Source organism: Onychomys torridus, chromosome 20 (assembly GCF_903995425.1).
Source record: "Onychomys torridus chromosome 20, mOncTor1.1, whole genome shotgun sequence".
In the NCBI taxonomy this organism is placed as follows: Eukaryota; Metazoa; Chordata; class Mammalia; order Rodentia; family Cricetidae; genus Onychomys; species Onychomys torridus.
This window is the reverse complement of record NC_050462.1, coordinates 48,702,472-48,717,931: the sequence shown is the minus strand read 5'-3', so window position 1 is coordinate 48,717,931 and position 15,460 is coordinate 48,702,472. Positions and strand designations below refer to the sequence as shown.

Below are 15,460 nucleotides of genomic sequence, written 5' to 3'. Positions count from 1 at the left end.
TGTGTGGATCATATTTATGGAATATAAATACATATTTATGGACTATAAATACATTTTGTCTGATAAATGAAAAAAAAAGAGACTTGGCAGATATTCCTGGGACTGAGAAGAACAGGGTGAAGTTGGTGGGAATTGTTCACCTGGATTATCAACTTGATACAGTTTAAGATTACCACAGAAACAAGTCTCTCTCTACATATAGGAATGAGCATTTTACTCAAACAGTTTAACAGAGCAAGGAAGGTCCACCTTGGATGTGGGTAACACCATTTCATGATACAGGCTCTGAACTGCATAAAAGAGACAAATAATAAAAAAGAAAGAGACTCGAATACAAGTATTCATTTCTCTCTGCCTTCTGATGGTAGATGCAATATGACCAGCTACCTCAGACTCTTGCCACATGGCGTCCACACCATGATGGACTGTACCCTCAAACTATGAGCCAAAACAAACCAACCCTTCTTTCTTGTAGTTGCTTCTGTCAGGGATGTTTTTACAACAATGAGAAAAGTAACTAATACAATAGAAAATGGCATTTTAAATCCAGGACATTTTATGTTCCCAAACTAATCATACTTTTGGAATTTACAAATGACTAGTCTATATGTATGCAAATGGAAAACAATCTTTTTGGTGACTACTTGTCTAAAATCTACGTTGTAACAGAGATATTCTCATATAAAGATGTGCTGTTATTCAAGATGTTGATGTACATATAAATTATATATAATTTAATGTACATTTGTATAGTTTAGAAATTAAGAGTGCTGGCTAGTTAGCTTTTTGTCAACTCGACACAAGCTAAAGTCATCTGGGGAGATGGAAGCTCAACTTTGAAAATGTCTCCATCAGTTTGACCTTTAGGCAAGTCTGCATAAAACATAGTTACTAGATAAATTAATATAGTGTGATTATTGTTGTAACACAGAAACACAGAAACAGATCTTGTAAAAGGAGATCCTAATATTAGCTCTTCTTTGGTCTCTAGGGAATAAAAGATCAGAATCTAGTGTTTAAGATAAAATAACCATAAGTAGCATTTACTGGTCTCTTGCTAAGTGTCAGACATTATACTAAGAACTTAGCAAATTTACCATCTGTTATTTGTTTTTACTCTTCAGAGCAAATTCATTAGCCAAGCCTTATTACCTCCAATTACACATGGTAGGACTTAGGAGTAAAGAAGCAAATAAGCTGTCTGAGGTCCCATCATTAGTAAATAGTAGCGATAAGATTCAATGAATCCTAGAGGACTTTTGTGAACAGCAATTGCTTAAAGCATATATTTCAGAGGTTTTTAAAAGAGAGTTGTCAAGCAGATTGAACCAAATGTGGATAATGCTAGGTATCTGGAATGATGGACACTGTACATGCTCACATGCATGGTCTCTGAATGAATGGAATAGAGGAAAATTGAAGCAAATTACCAATTAATTACACAGGTGGAGACACACCCACACTAATACTTATGACCTGGTCACTAACCAGTGTTGGTACCTTATTCAAACCTGAAGGCCTTTGAATTATTTAGTTTCAAAAGATGACTGACATTTAACCATGTTGCCATTATTGAATGTTAGAGGTAGAAAGAACATGAGTCATTAGAGATCAGAGATCCAGACCCATCCTGATCTTTGATTATGGGGAACACTATGCCTGGGTCATTAGACCACTCCTTGTGAAGATCCTGGAGAGCTCATATGCTTTATGGAATTAAAACTAATATTACCAAACAAATGGGGTCTGGTCCTAGATTAAGGTCCTAGAACACAAGTTTACCTACCCCAAAGCTTTTGTTTATTTTCTCACTTCATTGCATTCTGTTTGTGAGAAGAATGAAGGGTTTTGTGGTTGTAAAGAGAGGTGATGAATCTCTCTGATGACATTCTCCACAGACTCTCAGAACTCATCTAGTATCTTAGATTTCAAACCTGTGAAAAAATGACTGAGGTGCCTATTCAATATATCAAAGCAGACCTGGCCCCCGGGTTCTCCCTACAATTCTTTAGTCCTTATCTGTTACAGGACCTTCCTGGCCGCCATGCCCTAAGCCCTACCTTACTTAAACTTCTCCAGCCCAAGGGCTGGGCTGCCCTCCCCCAAGCTGCCCTTCCATATATAATCGAACCATTTTGGTTATCTGCCCCTTTTTGTCTACTCTTTGGGCTTCCTGGCTGCTGTACCTGGTCCCCCCTCTTATCTCTCCCTTCTTCACCTCACCTGGCTCAGGGTCAGGTCTACTCTGGATTCTCCCAGATGTCTCTACTCCTGGATATGCTCTCCCTTTTATCTACAATGAACTTCCTCCTCTACCATACCTAGGAGCAGTCATGTTTCCTTTCCTTTTTACTTCTTTTTTCATTCAGTGTCTTTATATTTTGCTTCAGTCCATGTTCAGGAATACCTCAAGTCACAAATCACTTAGTGTAAAGCCTTTTCACAATTAATTTTGACTCTTTCACTTTGCTACTTGAATACTGAGCTTCCTTAGATCAGTCTATCTCCTTTGCTTTCTCCTCAACTCATGCCCTGTCCTATTGCTTTCCCACCTCCCAGGTAATTACTGTGGAGCAGGCTTAGGATCTGTTCAAGTTTTACTGTGAATATGAGCAGCCCAGTAATTTCTTTCCTGAAGCTCAGTTTCCCACTTTCTATAGTTCCTGATTAATGCCTCTAGACCCCATTTGTTGGGAAGTAGTGGTTTAATTCAGCAAAGGTAAGTGGTCTCCCAAGGGAAGATAAGAAGAAGGGACATCTGGGACAGTTACCAACAGTGTCTGTGGCTTACAGCCCAGTGCCCTAGGGCCAGTGTCAGACATTGGTCCCACTTCTTCAGTGTCTGGTTGCAGAAGGCAGTTGCTACTCTACTTACAGGCCTACAGGCAGGTCTCCTTTGGGGGTCAGGATTACTGGGAATACTAATTAATTCATTAGTGGGGTTGATGGATTATCAGTCTGTCTCCTGGCAGAGGGGCTTGGCGTGGGGTGTAACAGATTGCTGCCCATAAATCTGCCTGTTGCCTCCCTTTTCTCTGCTTCAATGGCTTCTAGTGTCAGGCCTGTGGGCCAGCAACTGAGTGCTGGTCTGGTCTTCTTTTCCCTACTCAGCAGATGGTTCTAACAGGTTAGCTCAGAGCTTTACAAAAAAGCAATAGGGAAAGAGGGAAGGGCTGTGGACTGGCCCTCTGGCCTAGGAAACATGTGGGGGAGGAGAATGAATGCAAATGTCCTTCATTCTCTTTTCCTAAGGCAGTCACCACCCCCTTCCCTTTGCTGATTGCACACCCTTCCTGCCCCTTCCTGCCCTTTCAGAGTTCAACAGCCAACCCCACAACTGTCAAGGAGTTTTGACAGTAACCCCAATGAAATGAATTCCACCTACTTTTTTTTTTTTAAAGCAGCTTTTAAAGAAAATTCAGTGTCCAAAGCTTCCTCTGCCACTACAGGAGTATGCACATGCACACACACACCCCACACGTGCACACACACACACTATTGAATGCATTTTGTGAGCTAATCCTCTTATAATTCCTTACATCTGTCAGAAGAAACAAGGGGTTTGGGAACAATGTCCCATCTCCACCCTCATCTTTGTCTCAATATGTTCACCTTTCTGCTAATATTCCATTCCTTCCCTCCCACAGTAAATCTCACAGTCAGGGTGCCACATCCAGCAACAACTTTTTAATATCCAGGGATGTGGCTTTAAAGACACAAATGAGGGGATCAACCCATCTAATAAGCATTCATCTAGAAATTATTAAGCTGCTCTATCTAGAGGCAAACTGTCTCATACATAACCATCCTCTGGCTGAAGAATAAATTCTGATGTTTTCCAAAACTTTATCATATCTATCATGTATTGCTTAATTCCCCCCAAAACAAACATTATTTTGCTGAGTAGATAGTTCCTGGATAACTTAACAAAAAGATTAGTGAGACCTTAAAGATTTGCTGAAAATTATTGGTTGCCTATAAAAACTGGGGCGGGGGTGGTGGTGGTTCATTCTCTAGTTTTCTATGGAGGCCAAGAGTCACAAAATACCTATGTCAGAGTTCTAAATATTAACTATTTCAAACAAGATAGTCTTTAATTACACAGGTAATAAAACTATCTTTCAGAGTCAGAACTCCAAGAGTTTGCATATTTGCTTTTGTTTTCATAAATGTCACATGACATCAAATATGGTTATAACAGGAACATGTTTGTTATGGTGAAAAGAGAGACAGAGATTTCCTCCTTTTACATTTACACTTAGAACTCTGAGGACAAAAAAGCAGGGGATGTAGCTTAGTGGTAAAATGCTTGCTTAGCATCTACAAGGCACCAGATTCAAATGCTAATAACACCACCAAAAAAAAAAAAAAAAAAAAAAAGCAAAAAACAAAATTCTCTGAGAAAACAGCAAATAAACCAACAATCTCCCATGCAAGGTAGTACGCTTACTAGCATTGTGTCCTTGCTGTGCAGTTTTCTCACATTTTGACTTTTTTTAGGTTTGGGCCAGAGGCCTCACCCACCCTTCTAGCTTTCTTTCCAAGTCTGTCTAGTTTCTCAGCCCATTCTGTTCAGTCTCCTCGGCTGAACAGAGCCTTGTACCTTTCTAACCACAAGCCTTTTCAATTCTCTTGGTTTTCACCCCTTAACCTCAGCAGCTCTCCTCCTCCAGCCCCTTCCCGATTTAAACAAAAAACAAACAGGCAGTGGCAAAGCTGGACCTCGTCAGAGGAGCCTGGGGAAGGAGGTGGGTCTTTAGGCTAGGAAGGGGAGGGGCTAGCCTGTGGGCAACATCACCCCGCCCTGGTCAGCTGCCAGAGCCATCAAAACTGCTGCAAGACAGAAGCTCCAGTCAGATCACAGGAGCTGCCCAGAGACTGTGGTCCTGAAAGAGCTACTCAAAGGAGCTAACCCGGGAAAGGAGGTACTGAAGACACTTAGGAAAACAGCTTTAGTGGAGGCACCAGCCTGAGGGCGTCCTAGTGGTCCATCAGAACTTCAGGAAGGAGTGGATAGAATAAGTAACAGCTAGGGTACCCAGACCAGGAGCAGGCACTAGGAGGTAGCTACCGGCTTACATGGATGGCTGAAAGCATCCCCTGCTTCCCACGATCTGCCTGGTTAGGGTGGACTTGGCTGCTCTGACTGTCCTCCAGAACACGGGTTAGAGTTTAATCTTGGAACTCCACTGCCTAAGGTGAGCCATGGGTGGGGTGCGGTTTACTAAAGTTTCTGTGTGAAGCTCCCACAGATTAGGAAGAGAAGAGGTTGCTGATGACTCCTGTGTCACCATGAAGCCCAACCTTCCATCTTGTTAATGCTTTTAAAAAGCTGCAAAAGTTTAGCTATTTTCCTAAAGTGGTTTAGCAAGCAGTTGAAGAACTGGCCCAATTCAGTGCTCTGCTGCCAAACCTCCAGGTCAGGCAAAGAGTGCAGGGAGAGGAAGAGGAATGGAAATCAAGTAAGCAGAGGGAGATCTTGAGAGATCATAGGCAGAGATTCTCATCACTGTCCCCATTTGCTTTGCCAAAAGTTCTTGAATGGTTTGAATGAAGTGGGAAATGTATTTTCCCCCAGCTATTTGAGACTGTAAATTAGAAGAAAATGATTGTCCAAGTGTATCTTTCCTCTTTTGCCATATACTCATCATTTTCCCACCAAAAGCATGTTCACGAAATACTAACAAATGCAAATGACTCCACCTTAGTTTCTAACATAGCGAAGAACATGGAGGGAAAATTGGGTAATTGTTTAAATTCTGCTAAACAAAGCTCACTATTATGGTCTGAGGCTGTGGAACTGAATGAAATATAGTTTGCCCCCCCCTCTCTCTCTCTGTGTGTGTGTGTGTGTGTGTGTGTGTGTGTGTGTGTGTGTGTAAGAGAGAGTGAGCACATGCATAGTTACTAGTCAATGGGTAATTGTAGTTGGAGATAGCTTGGCTATGAAGAACCCTCCAGCCTACTCAGTGTTTTCATGCAGTACCATTTGTGAACACCTCAGTTTGTGGTTTTTTTTTTTTGTTGTTTTTTAGTTGCAGGCTCTGTAGCTATGAGCAAATCATTCAGTTTATGTAGTCCTTAGATTCTCTAGGAATTAGCCTGCATAGTTGCTTCCTGTTGTATTTAGAGTCACAGAATCAAGAGGTAATCAAGTACCATTGGTTTTCAAAGGGAAAGACACTGGCCACCCTGCCACAAACACACACGTAAATACTTTACACTCATCCTTTAATTGAAACTTCTCCAAAGTAAATGAAAATTAGAAAGGTATAGGAAAAATTCCGTGACAGCTCCCCATAGTAGAAGTGTAGAACTGTGGTCCTATTAGCCAAGACAGTATGCAATTAAAATTATCTGTGGCAAATACTTTTTTTTTTCAAAAGAGGTTCAAAGTGAAAAAAAGTAAAAATTTTTAAATAGAGGAAATAACTCAAAATTGCGGTTTTATTGAATGAAATAAATAGAAAGATCCTGTAACACTATGCAAGTTTATGGGGAAAATCCAAATACCAGTACCAAGAACTGAAATGGACTTTATAAGATAAGAATGTATTTGCACATGTTGAAGGATAGAATTCTGTATTCAAAAACTAGTATTTACATTGACATCTTTTTCCTATATATTTTGAAAACTAACTTCTCTTCTAGAAATTCAGAGGAACTTGACATGATTTATCCCTATGTTCTATGAGGTAGTACCATATCTTTTCATATCCATACAATATCTACAAAATATTAAGACAGTTTTGCTATGCTCATCTCATACTTCAGTGACAGGAAAACATCTTACTTTCATGTTTCTTTCAGAATACCTCTGAGATGGCATGCTAACAGGATAAAGGCCACGTTGGGTTTAGTTCCTTGCTGTGAAGAAAGTCCACTTAAGTTTTATTCCTAAAAAATAATGAGTGCATCACACATTTTTAATGCTCAGATCTGAAACCGAGTTATTTGTCTTTGTCAATCTTGTGACACTTTGAGAGTATTAAAGGTAGAAGAATAGAAAGTGCATTTCACCTTTGGAGAGTTCAGGCTTTTACTTCTGATTGTGAGACACTTCACCTTTCCCTGGAGCTTGTGGAGAAGTTACATTCCTCAGATTGTAAACCAAAGATGAAAAGGTCTGAGTAGATGTGTGTGCATTTCACCAGAAACTTTATGAACGTGTAACTAAGAATGAACGTGGGGCTGGGGATTTAGCTCAGTGGTAGCACACTTGCCTAGCAAGCGCAAGGCCCTGGGTTCGATCCTCAGCTCCACAAAAAGAGAGAGAGAGAATGAATGTCAAGTCAAATGTCTTCATGAGAGAGAATCTTCTTTCTTTCACCTTCCTTCTCTCACCTCCACAAATACAAACAGAATGAAAATTTGGAAGCTAATTTCATGTCTGACTGTAGATGCATTCAATAGAGTTTGGTATATTCATTCATCCCTTTCAATTCCACAGGACCTTTGATACTTAGCTTCATTAGCACACAGGGAAAGTACTAATTTTTCAAACACATTTAAACAAAAACTGAAATAGACTACTGACTTTTATTGTCACGAAATTAACATTAAACATAGATTATAAGTCCCTACCATTGTCACTGTGACTCATGATGTATAGAAGTAGTCATATCTCACATTTCTGTTGAATTTGTGACACCTGGCACTAATCCCAATTGTTTAAATACATCAACTCATTTTATGATGAGAATAATCTGTGAGTTAGGTCTATTATTCTTCCCATTTAAGGAGGAGAACATTAAGGCAGATAAAAGTCTAAGTCACAGATCTATTAAGTAGTAAAATTGAAATTAGGCCTAGTCAATCTGACTCCAGAGTGTGCTGTTTAGTTCAGCTGAGAAGGGCAGAGTACTGGGTAGTTATCAGATTTACTTTTGTACCAGTCAGGTGAGGTGCATTCAGATAATAAGAGACAGTAACAGATACAGTGTATTTTACTTATTCACCTGTGGGAAAAATTTAATTTTGCCTGAAGAAAACAAATGAAAGAATGGGTTAGACTTTTAAATTTTCAAAAATAAATACATGGATATTGTTTTACAACATCCTTTGCCATGCTTTTGTCTTATGAGAAGAATATAAAATATATCTTATCTTATATTATCAAGAAGAATATAATAAATAAAACTGGGATTAGAAATCAGGAATTGAAAATATTGGGCTAGAGTTATATCCATACTTTTTTAGTCATCCTTGAAGCCACATTTATATACCCACAGAATTATCTTAGAGCTACTGGGCTAGTACTTATGGGAACAGGGGAAATTGAACCAGAACTACCCCTGTTCTTTTCGTAATTGGGAAAAGAAGAAAGGTGAAATTTCACTGCTTTGTTTTGTTTCACATTGTTTGGCCAAATCCAGTGAGTTATTTTCCTTTATACCTACCAACAGTATGATTATAAGCTGCTTCCTAAAATCACCAAATATGTTAAAGACAAAGCTTGGTCAATTTTATTTTTCAATTCTAATTCCTGGTAGGGTGCCTACTGACACATCTAGCAAGATCAAGCAAGCGTTAGGAGACACAGGGAGGTGATACTGGGAAAGGCAAATACGGAAGTGAGAGCAGTGCTCAGATCCCAGCAGGTCAGGTGGCTCTCCTCTCCATGCACATGACACGGTGCAATGATGCTAATGAAGAGGGGAAAAATGGAAAAGGGTACAGAAGAGAAGAGGGGTAGAATGAGTAGTCAAAAACAGCAAAGGAAGCCTTTGGGAGAGGAATGAATCCAGGAATGTGAGAGTTAGAAGCTGCCTCAGAGAACATCTAAGCCAGCCTTCATTGGATAATGGTCATGCCTGTTGGCTTCGCTCTACTGATCTACATTTGCCAAAGTAAAAATGGCTTTTTTCTTTAGCTATCATGGAAGAAAAAATGAGGAAAAGTAAAGTAAAGTAAAAAAGAAAAGACTGTAAAGTCTAGGATTTGAGATGAGAAATGTTTTTTATGGCCTGTTACACTATGTATTCACATGTCCATCATTTAAAAGACTGGCCCCATGATATTGCTGACTATAAAGTGAACAGGGCTTTACTCATCACCCTCAACAGTGTGCTCTATGGAATATATAGGTTAATGAGTGCAAATGTGCTGTAAACTTTAGAATACTACACAAATGCTATTGTAATTACACAGAGAGCATTAGGTTTCCCAAACCCACCCTGCCCTTTTTGGTCTCAGCATGCACCTGCCTTTGGAAGATCTGTGTTACTTTAACGGAAAGTTAATTAGGACCTTACCCCTCCCTCTGGATATTTGCCTGAGTTAGAAGTGCAGCTCAGCACACAAGCTCCATCATCCATATTAAAAGTGGGATTTTCTGACTTGGCCTGGGCAGCCAGTTGACCAATAGCTTCCAATGTGTGTTTTCAATAAAGCTGCTTACCCAGGAAGCCTTATTAAGTGAGTAAGTCAAGCTGACATGATTTCCTTGCTGATTAATATGAAACTTAGGCTGTTTTTGCAATGCAGTAGCATTAATTATTTATAGAAGGTAAATGAGGTTACAATGAAAACAAGCTCCAATTACCAGAAACAATTCAAATCATATATTTATATTTTTGTAAACTCCACGTACTAATCCCTGAATTCATTGACTGGAGACTCCAGCTTCAAGGATCAAAAGGCATGTTATCATGTTTTTCCCTTTCTCATAATGAAAGGTGATGGAGAGTCTAATGTTTCAAGGACTAACTAGTAAACTGGGATGTCCTAGAGGGGTTGTTTATCAGATTCTTTTATCTGGTAAACTACCTAGAAATGACTCAAATGATCTGGAAACAATTCAAACTCTTGTAATATTGAATACAAATGTTTACTAAGTCAAATTTGCATGTAAACCATGTCAAACAGTGTCTGTGAGGCAAGTGAACTGAAGTGCTCAGGCCTTTACTCTGTTTACTAAAATTAGCCCCAGGGTATGTTCTCAGTCATTATATTGTCTTTTGTTTTATATTTGTTCGGTTTTTCATCTTTAATAAAGCATTTTCTGACTGTTTCATTAAAACAATCTTGAATAGGTTTGGTAGATCACTGACTTTTGCTTCTATCTGTTGCTGAAGTCTTTTCTGATGGTGTAAGATGCATGTGCAAAGGAAAGAGTTGTCACTATGTGGGCATATTTGATGGATGACAAGTGGCACCTTTTCTTCATGGCCCTTTCAAGATGGCGTGTCACTAGAATATCTAACATTCCTTACCCCTGAGAGAACACAGCGTGCTTATGAAGAAACACAATGCTCTTTTCTATATGAAGCAGGCCAGCTATGGTGGTGGTGTATCATAGGAGGTGCTTGAAGTCACCTGTTGGCAGAGTCAGTGGGGATCACAGGATTGTACAAGTTAGATGCTTGTGAAACAGCTCTAGAGAACACAGGAAGGTAGTCTTGATTATTTTGCTATAGCTTTTCATCTATTTTATGGTAGAAACTCAGGACAGTTCACTTGCTTAACTGTTCAACGTATATTTTATTGGGGGTAATAGCAAATTTATTTTCATACTACATATTTATAATTATTTAAAAACCATTTTCCACTTTTAGCATTTTTCTTTTTCTTTATTATTGGTTTATTATGTTTTCCTTTTCATTACACCTCAGCTGCAGTTTCCCCTCCTTCCACTCCTCTCAGTGCCTGCCCTCACTTCCCCTCTCCCTTACATCTACTCCTCCTCCATTTCCCTTCAGAAAAGAACAGGCCTCCCAAGGATATCAACCTGAAACGTCATAACAAGTTACAATAAGACTAGGCACAAACACTTACATCAAGTCTGGGCCAGGCAATCCAGTGGGAAGTAAAAGGTCCCAAGAGCAGGCATATCTGCCAGTCCCACTGTTAGGTGTCTCACAACAGCACCACGCCACACAACCATATTTGCAGAGAACCTAGCTCAGACCCATACAGGCTCCGTGATGGTTGCTTCAGTCTCTGTGAGCCCCTATGAGCCCTAATTAGTTGATTCTGTAGGCCATGTTCTCCTAGTGTACTAGGACACTCTGACGCCTATAATCCTTCTTCCCCCTCTTCTGTGGTATTTAACAAGCTCTGCCTAAAGTTTGGCTATGAGTCTCTGCATCTGTTCTCATCATTTGTTGTATGAAGCCTGATGATTGGTTAGGCATCAATCTGTGAATATAGCATAATATTATTAGGAATCTTTTTTTTTCTAGTTGTGTTTGGTCCTATCTTAGGTCTCTGGGCTATCTAGACTCTGTTTCCCAGCCATTCAGGCAGTGTCCAGGGTGGACTACCTCTAGTGGCATGGGTCATTCCCACAAATTCTGCACCACCATTGCCCCAGCCCATCTTGAAGACAAAACAAATTATAGGGCGGAGGTTTTGTGGTGGAGTTGATGTCCAAGTTCCACCACTGTAACCAAGCCTTGCCTGGTTACAGAAGATGGTCGGTTCAGGGTCCATATCCCCCATTACTAGAAGTCTTTGCTAGGGTTGCCCTCATAGATTTCAGGGAGTCTCCACTGCATTAGGTTTCCACAAGGCCCCCAAAATGCCCAATTTCAGTCTCTCACAGTACTTTCTCTCTTCCTTCTTCCCCCACATCCTACCTGATCCCTCCTGTTTCCATCTACCAGTGAAGTCTATCCTATTTCCCCTTCCCAGGGAGACCCCTGTATCCCCCTCTCCTCTTGAGCCCTCCTGTTAATTAGGCTCTCTGGATTTGTGGACTGTAGCGTGATTGTCCTTAATAGCTAATATCTGCTTATAAGTGAGTACATATCAAGTTTGTCTTTCTGGGTCTGGGTTACCTCACTCAAGATAATTTTTTTCTAGTTCCATCCATTTGCCTGCAAATGTCATGATGTCATGTTTTTTTAACAGCTAATACTCCATTGTGTATATGTACCACATTTTCTTTATCCATTCTTCAGTTGACATTGGACATTTAGGTTGTTTCCAGTTTTTGGTTATTATTAATACAGCTATTATAAGCACAGTTGAGCAAGTGTCCTTGTGTAGGATGGAGTGTTCTTTGGGTTTACGCCAAAGAGTGGTATGGTATAGCTGGGTCTTGAGGTAGATCAATTTCTAATACTCTGAGGAACCGCCATATTAATTTTCATAGTGACTGTACAAGTTTGCACTGCCATCAGCAATGGAGGGGTGTTCTTGCTCCACATCCTCTCCACCATGAGCTGTCACTTGTGTTATTCCTCTTAACCAATCTGACAAATGTAAGATGGAATCTCAAAGTCATTTTGATTTGCATTTCTTTAAGTGTTTCTTAGCTATTTCTATACCTCATTTTTAATGGGGTTATTTAGTTTGCTGATGTCTAGTTTTTTGAGTTCATTATATATTTTGCATATTGGCCTTCTGTCAGACATCGAATTGGTGAACATCTTTTTCCATTCTGAAGGCTTCTGTTTTGTCCTATTGATGGGTGTCCTTTGTCTTACAGAAGCTTTTCAGTTTCATGAAGTCCCATTTATTAATTGTTGTTCTTAATGTCTGTGTTATCAATGTTCTGTTCAAGAAGTCGTCTCCTGTGTCTATGTATTCAAGACTTTTTCCCACTTTCTCTTCTATCAGGTTCAGTTGGTTTTAGGTTGAGGTCTTTGATCTACTTGGACTTGAGTTTTGTATAAGGTGATAGATATGGATCTACTTGCATTCTTCTATGGACAGACATCCAGTTATTGCAGCACAATTTGTTGAACACATACTTTCTTTTCTTCCATTGTGTGTTTCTGGCTTTGTTTTTTTAATCAAAGATCAGGTGTCCATAGGTGTGTGGATTTACATTTAGATCTTTGATTCAATTTCATTGATCAACCTGTCTGTTTTTATGCCAACATCATGCAGTTTTTATTATTATAGCACTGTAGTAAATTTGAAATCAGGGATGGAAATATCTCTGGACGTTCTTTTATTGCACAGGATTGCTTTAGCTGTCCCATGTTTTTTAATTAGGGAAATAATTTATATGTTCACCTATTTCCCTTTATTTTATAAATTTACAAAAGAAAGAATATGTGCTTGGAATTTTACTTGTGTTATTTTGTGTAAAATGCCAATAAAATAAATAATGAGAATAGAAAGTCAAACTCTAGCACCCCAATGAATATTCAATTTTTTCCTTTTATGCTGTTTTTCTTGCAGTATGCTGTAAAGAGATGTATGTGTAGGGCAATTCTTTGAGCCTTGGCTTAATTTAAAATGACAAATGGGCAAAGAAATTATGAAATATTTAGATCCCAACACAATGTGCTCAATAACCATGAAATAAAAAAACAAAGTTTATGTGTCTTTTGACGGGGTTTCATGTAGCTCAGGTTGGCCTTGAACTTTCTATGCTGTTAAATATGACATTGAACTCCTGATCTTCCTAACTCCACCTCCCAAAGGCTAGGATCATAGGCACATGCCATCATGCCTATCTCAGTTTAGATTTCCATCAGGTATTTGGGAGTTTAACTTTTTATATTTCCTTTTTCCAGAAACTATAAATGGCAAAAATGTACATGAAATCCAAGGATATGGTGGAGCTGGTCAACACACAGTCTTGGATGGACAAAGGTCTAGGCTCTCAAAATGAGATGAAGGAGCAGGAGAGAAGATCAGGTTCTTATGGGATGCTTGGAACTTTAACTGAAGAGCATGACAGTATCGAAGAAGAGGAAGAAGAGGAAGAAGATGGAGAGAAACCTAAAAGAAGAGGTCCTAAGAAAAAGAAAATGACCAAAGCTCGCCTGGAGAGGTTCAGGGCTCGAAGAGTCAAGGCCAATGCTAGAGAACGGACCCGGATGCATGGCTTGAATGATGCCTTGGATAACCTTAGGAGGGTCATGCCCTGTTACTCTAAAACCCAAAAACTTTCCAAGATAGAGACTCTTCGATTGGCAAGGAACTACATCTGGGCCTTGTCTGAAGTCCTGGAGACTGGTCAGACACTTGAAGGGAAGGGATTTGTGGAGATGCTCTGTAAAGGGCTCTCTCAGCCTACAAGTAATCTGGTGGCTGGATGCCTCCAACTGGGGCCTCAGTCTGCCCTCCTGGAGAAGCGTGAGGAAAAATCTCCAATTTGTGACTCTACTGTTTCTGTCCACAGCTTCAACTACCAGTCTCCAGGGCTCCCCAGCCCTCCTTATGGCCATATGGAAACACATCTTCTCCATCTCAAGGCCCAACCACTTAAGAGTTTGGGAGACTCTTCTTTTGGGAGCCATCCACCTGATTGCAGTACCCCCCCTTATGAGGGTCCACTCACACCACCCCTGAGCATCAGTGGCAACTTCTCCTTAAAGCAAGATGGCTCCCCTGAGTTGGAAAAATCCTACAGTTTCATGCCACATTATACCTCTGCAAGTCTAAGTTCAGGACATGTGCATTCAACTCCCTTTCAGGCTGGCACACCCCGCTATGACGTTCCTGTAGACATGACCTATGATTCCTACCCCCACCATGCTATTGGAACTCAGCTCAATACGATATTCACTGATTAGGCCCATAAGATAAGCACCAGTATTTCAGAGAATGAGGTTGAGATATATTCCATGTTTCTAGTGGCTGAGTTAAACCCTCAAAGAATTTAAAAGAACCCTTTGGATATACATAAAACATAATGGCCCTAGTCCAGTCAGAACCTTCTGTTCCTACCAACTTCCTTCTCATTAACTTTTCACATTGTGCCAATTCCTGTATTTGGTATCCTCAAGTGAAAACATTTGATGGTTTATGTTCACATGGCAATAGAACAGAAAACCAAGGCCCTGATCCAGTGGTGCCAAAGACTCATTGGATGCCATGCCAAGTGACTTTCCATCTCCAGGGTTTGTTGCTTTCTGATAAACATAAAGCAACTGTTCTAAGTAAACACATACTTTTCATTTCTTATAAATTTCTTAAAGCTAAAAATCAGTAAAAGGAAATAGCATGAATGGAATGATAAAATGGAACTGGAAGGTGGCATCAGGTACACGCCTGTTGCTCACAGACCACAAAATTTGTGTGAATTTGACAGATCTTTATATCTATCTAAACGTAACTTCCAGAGCCTAATATAACAACTTGACTACTGTAAATAGCCAAGTATGTTATTCAAGAGATTATTAGCTCCATTTATCACTGTGCTGAAAAGTATGCACATCAGTTTTAGTGGTTTCAGAACCATGATAGAAGCCTCACACAAACTTTATTTTTTTCTTTTCTTCTTCTTTTGAATTTAGCTTTTGTTTATTTATTTTATTTTTCATCTCAACTGAAGTTTCTCCTCCCTCCACTCCTCCCAGTTCCTCCCCATCCACTTCTGTTCCCCCATCTACTCCTCTTCTGTTTCTACAAACTTTACTCTTGATACTATTTAAAAAACAAATGTCTTAGTACTAGGAGTTGAGCAAGAAAGACACTGAAATCTCTGACTTCTGTGGTCAATGGGACACAGAAACATCAGCCAGTTCATTTCTTAGCTTCAATGACTAAAGGTCTG

General features: G+C 39.7%; 1 protein-coding gene across 1 annotated transcript; it reads left to right on the top strand.

The window, feature by feature from the left end:
* Window positions 1–13,481: 13,481 nt before the first annotated feature.
* Neurod4 (neuronal differentiation 4) lies at window positions 13,482–14,477 on the top strand. Its single transcript, XM_036169491.1, has one exon. The coding sequence runs from the start codon at window positions 13,482–13,484 to the stop codon at window positions 14,475–14,477; it is 996 nt and encodes a 331-aa protein (XP_036025384.1).
* The last annotated feature ends 983 nt before the right edge of the window (window positions 14,478–15,460 follow it).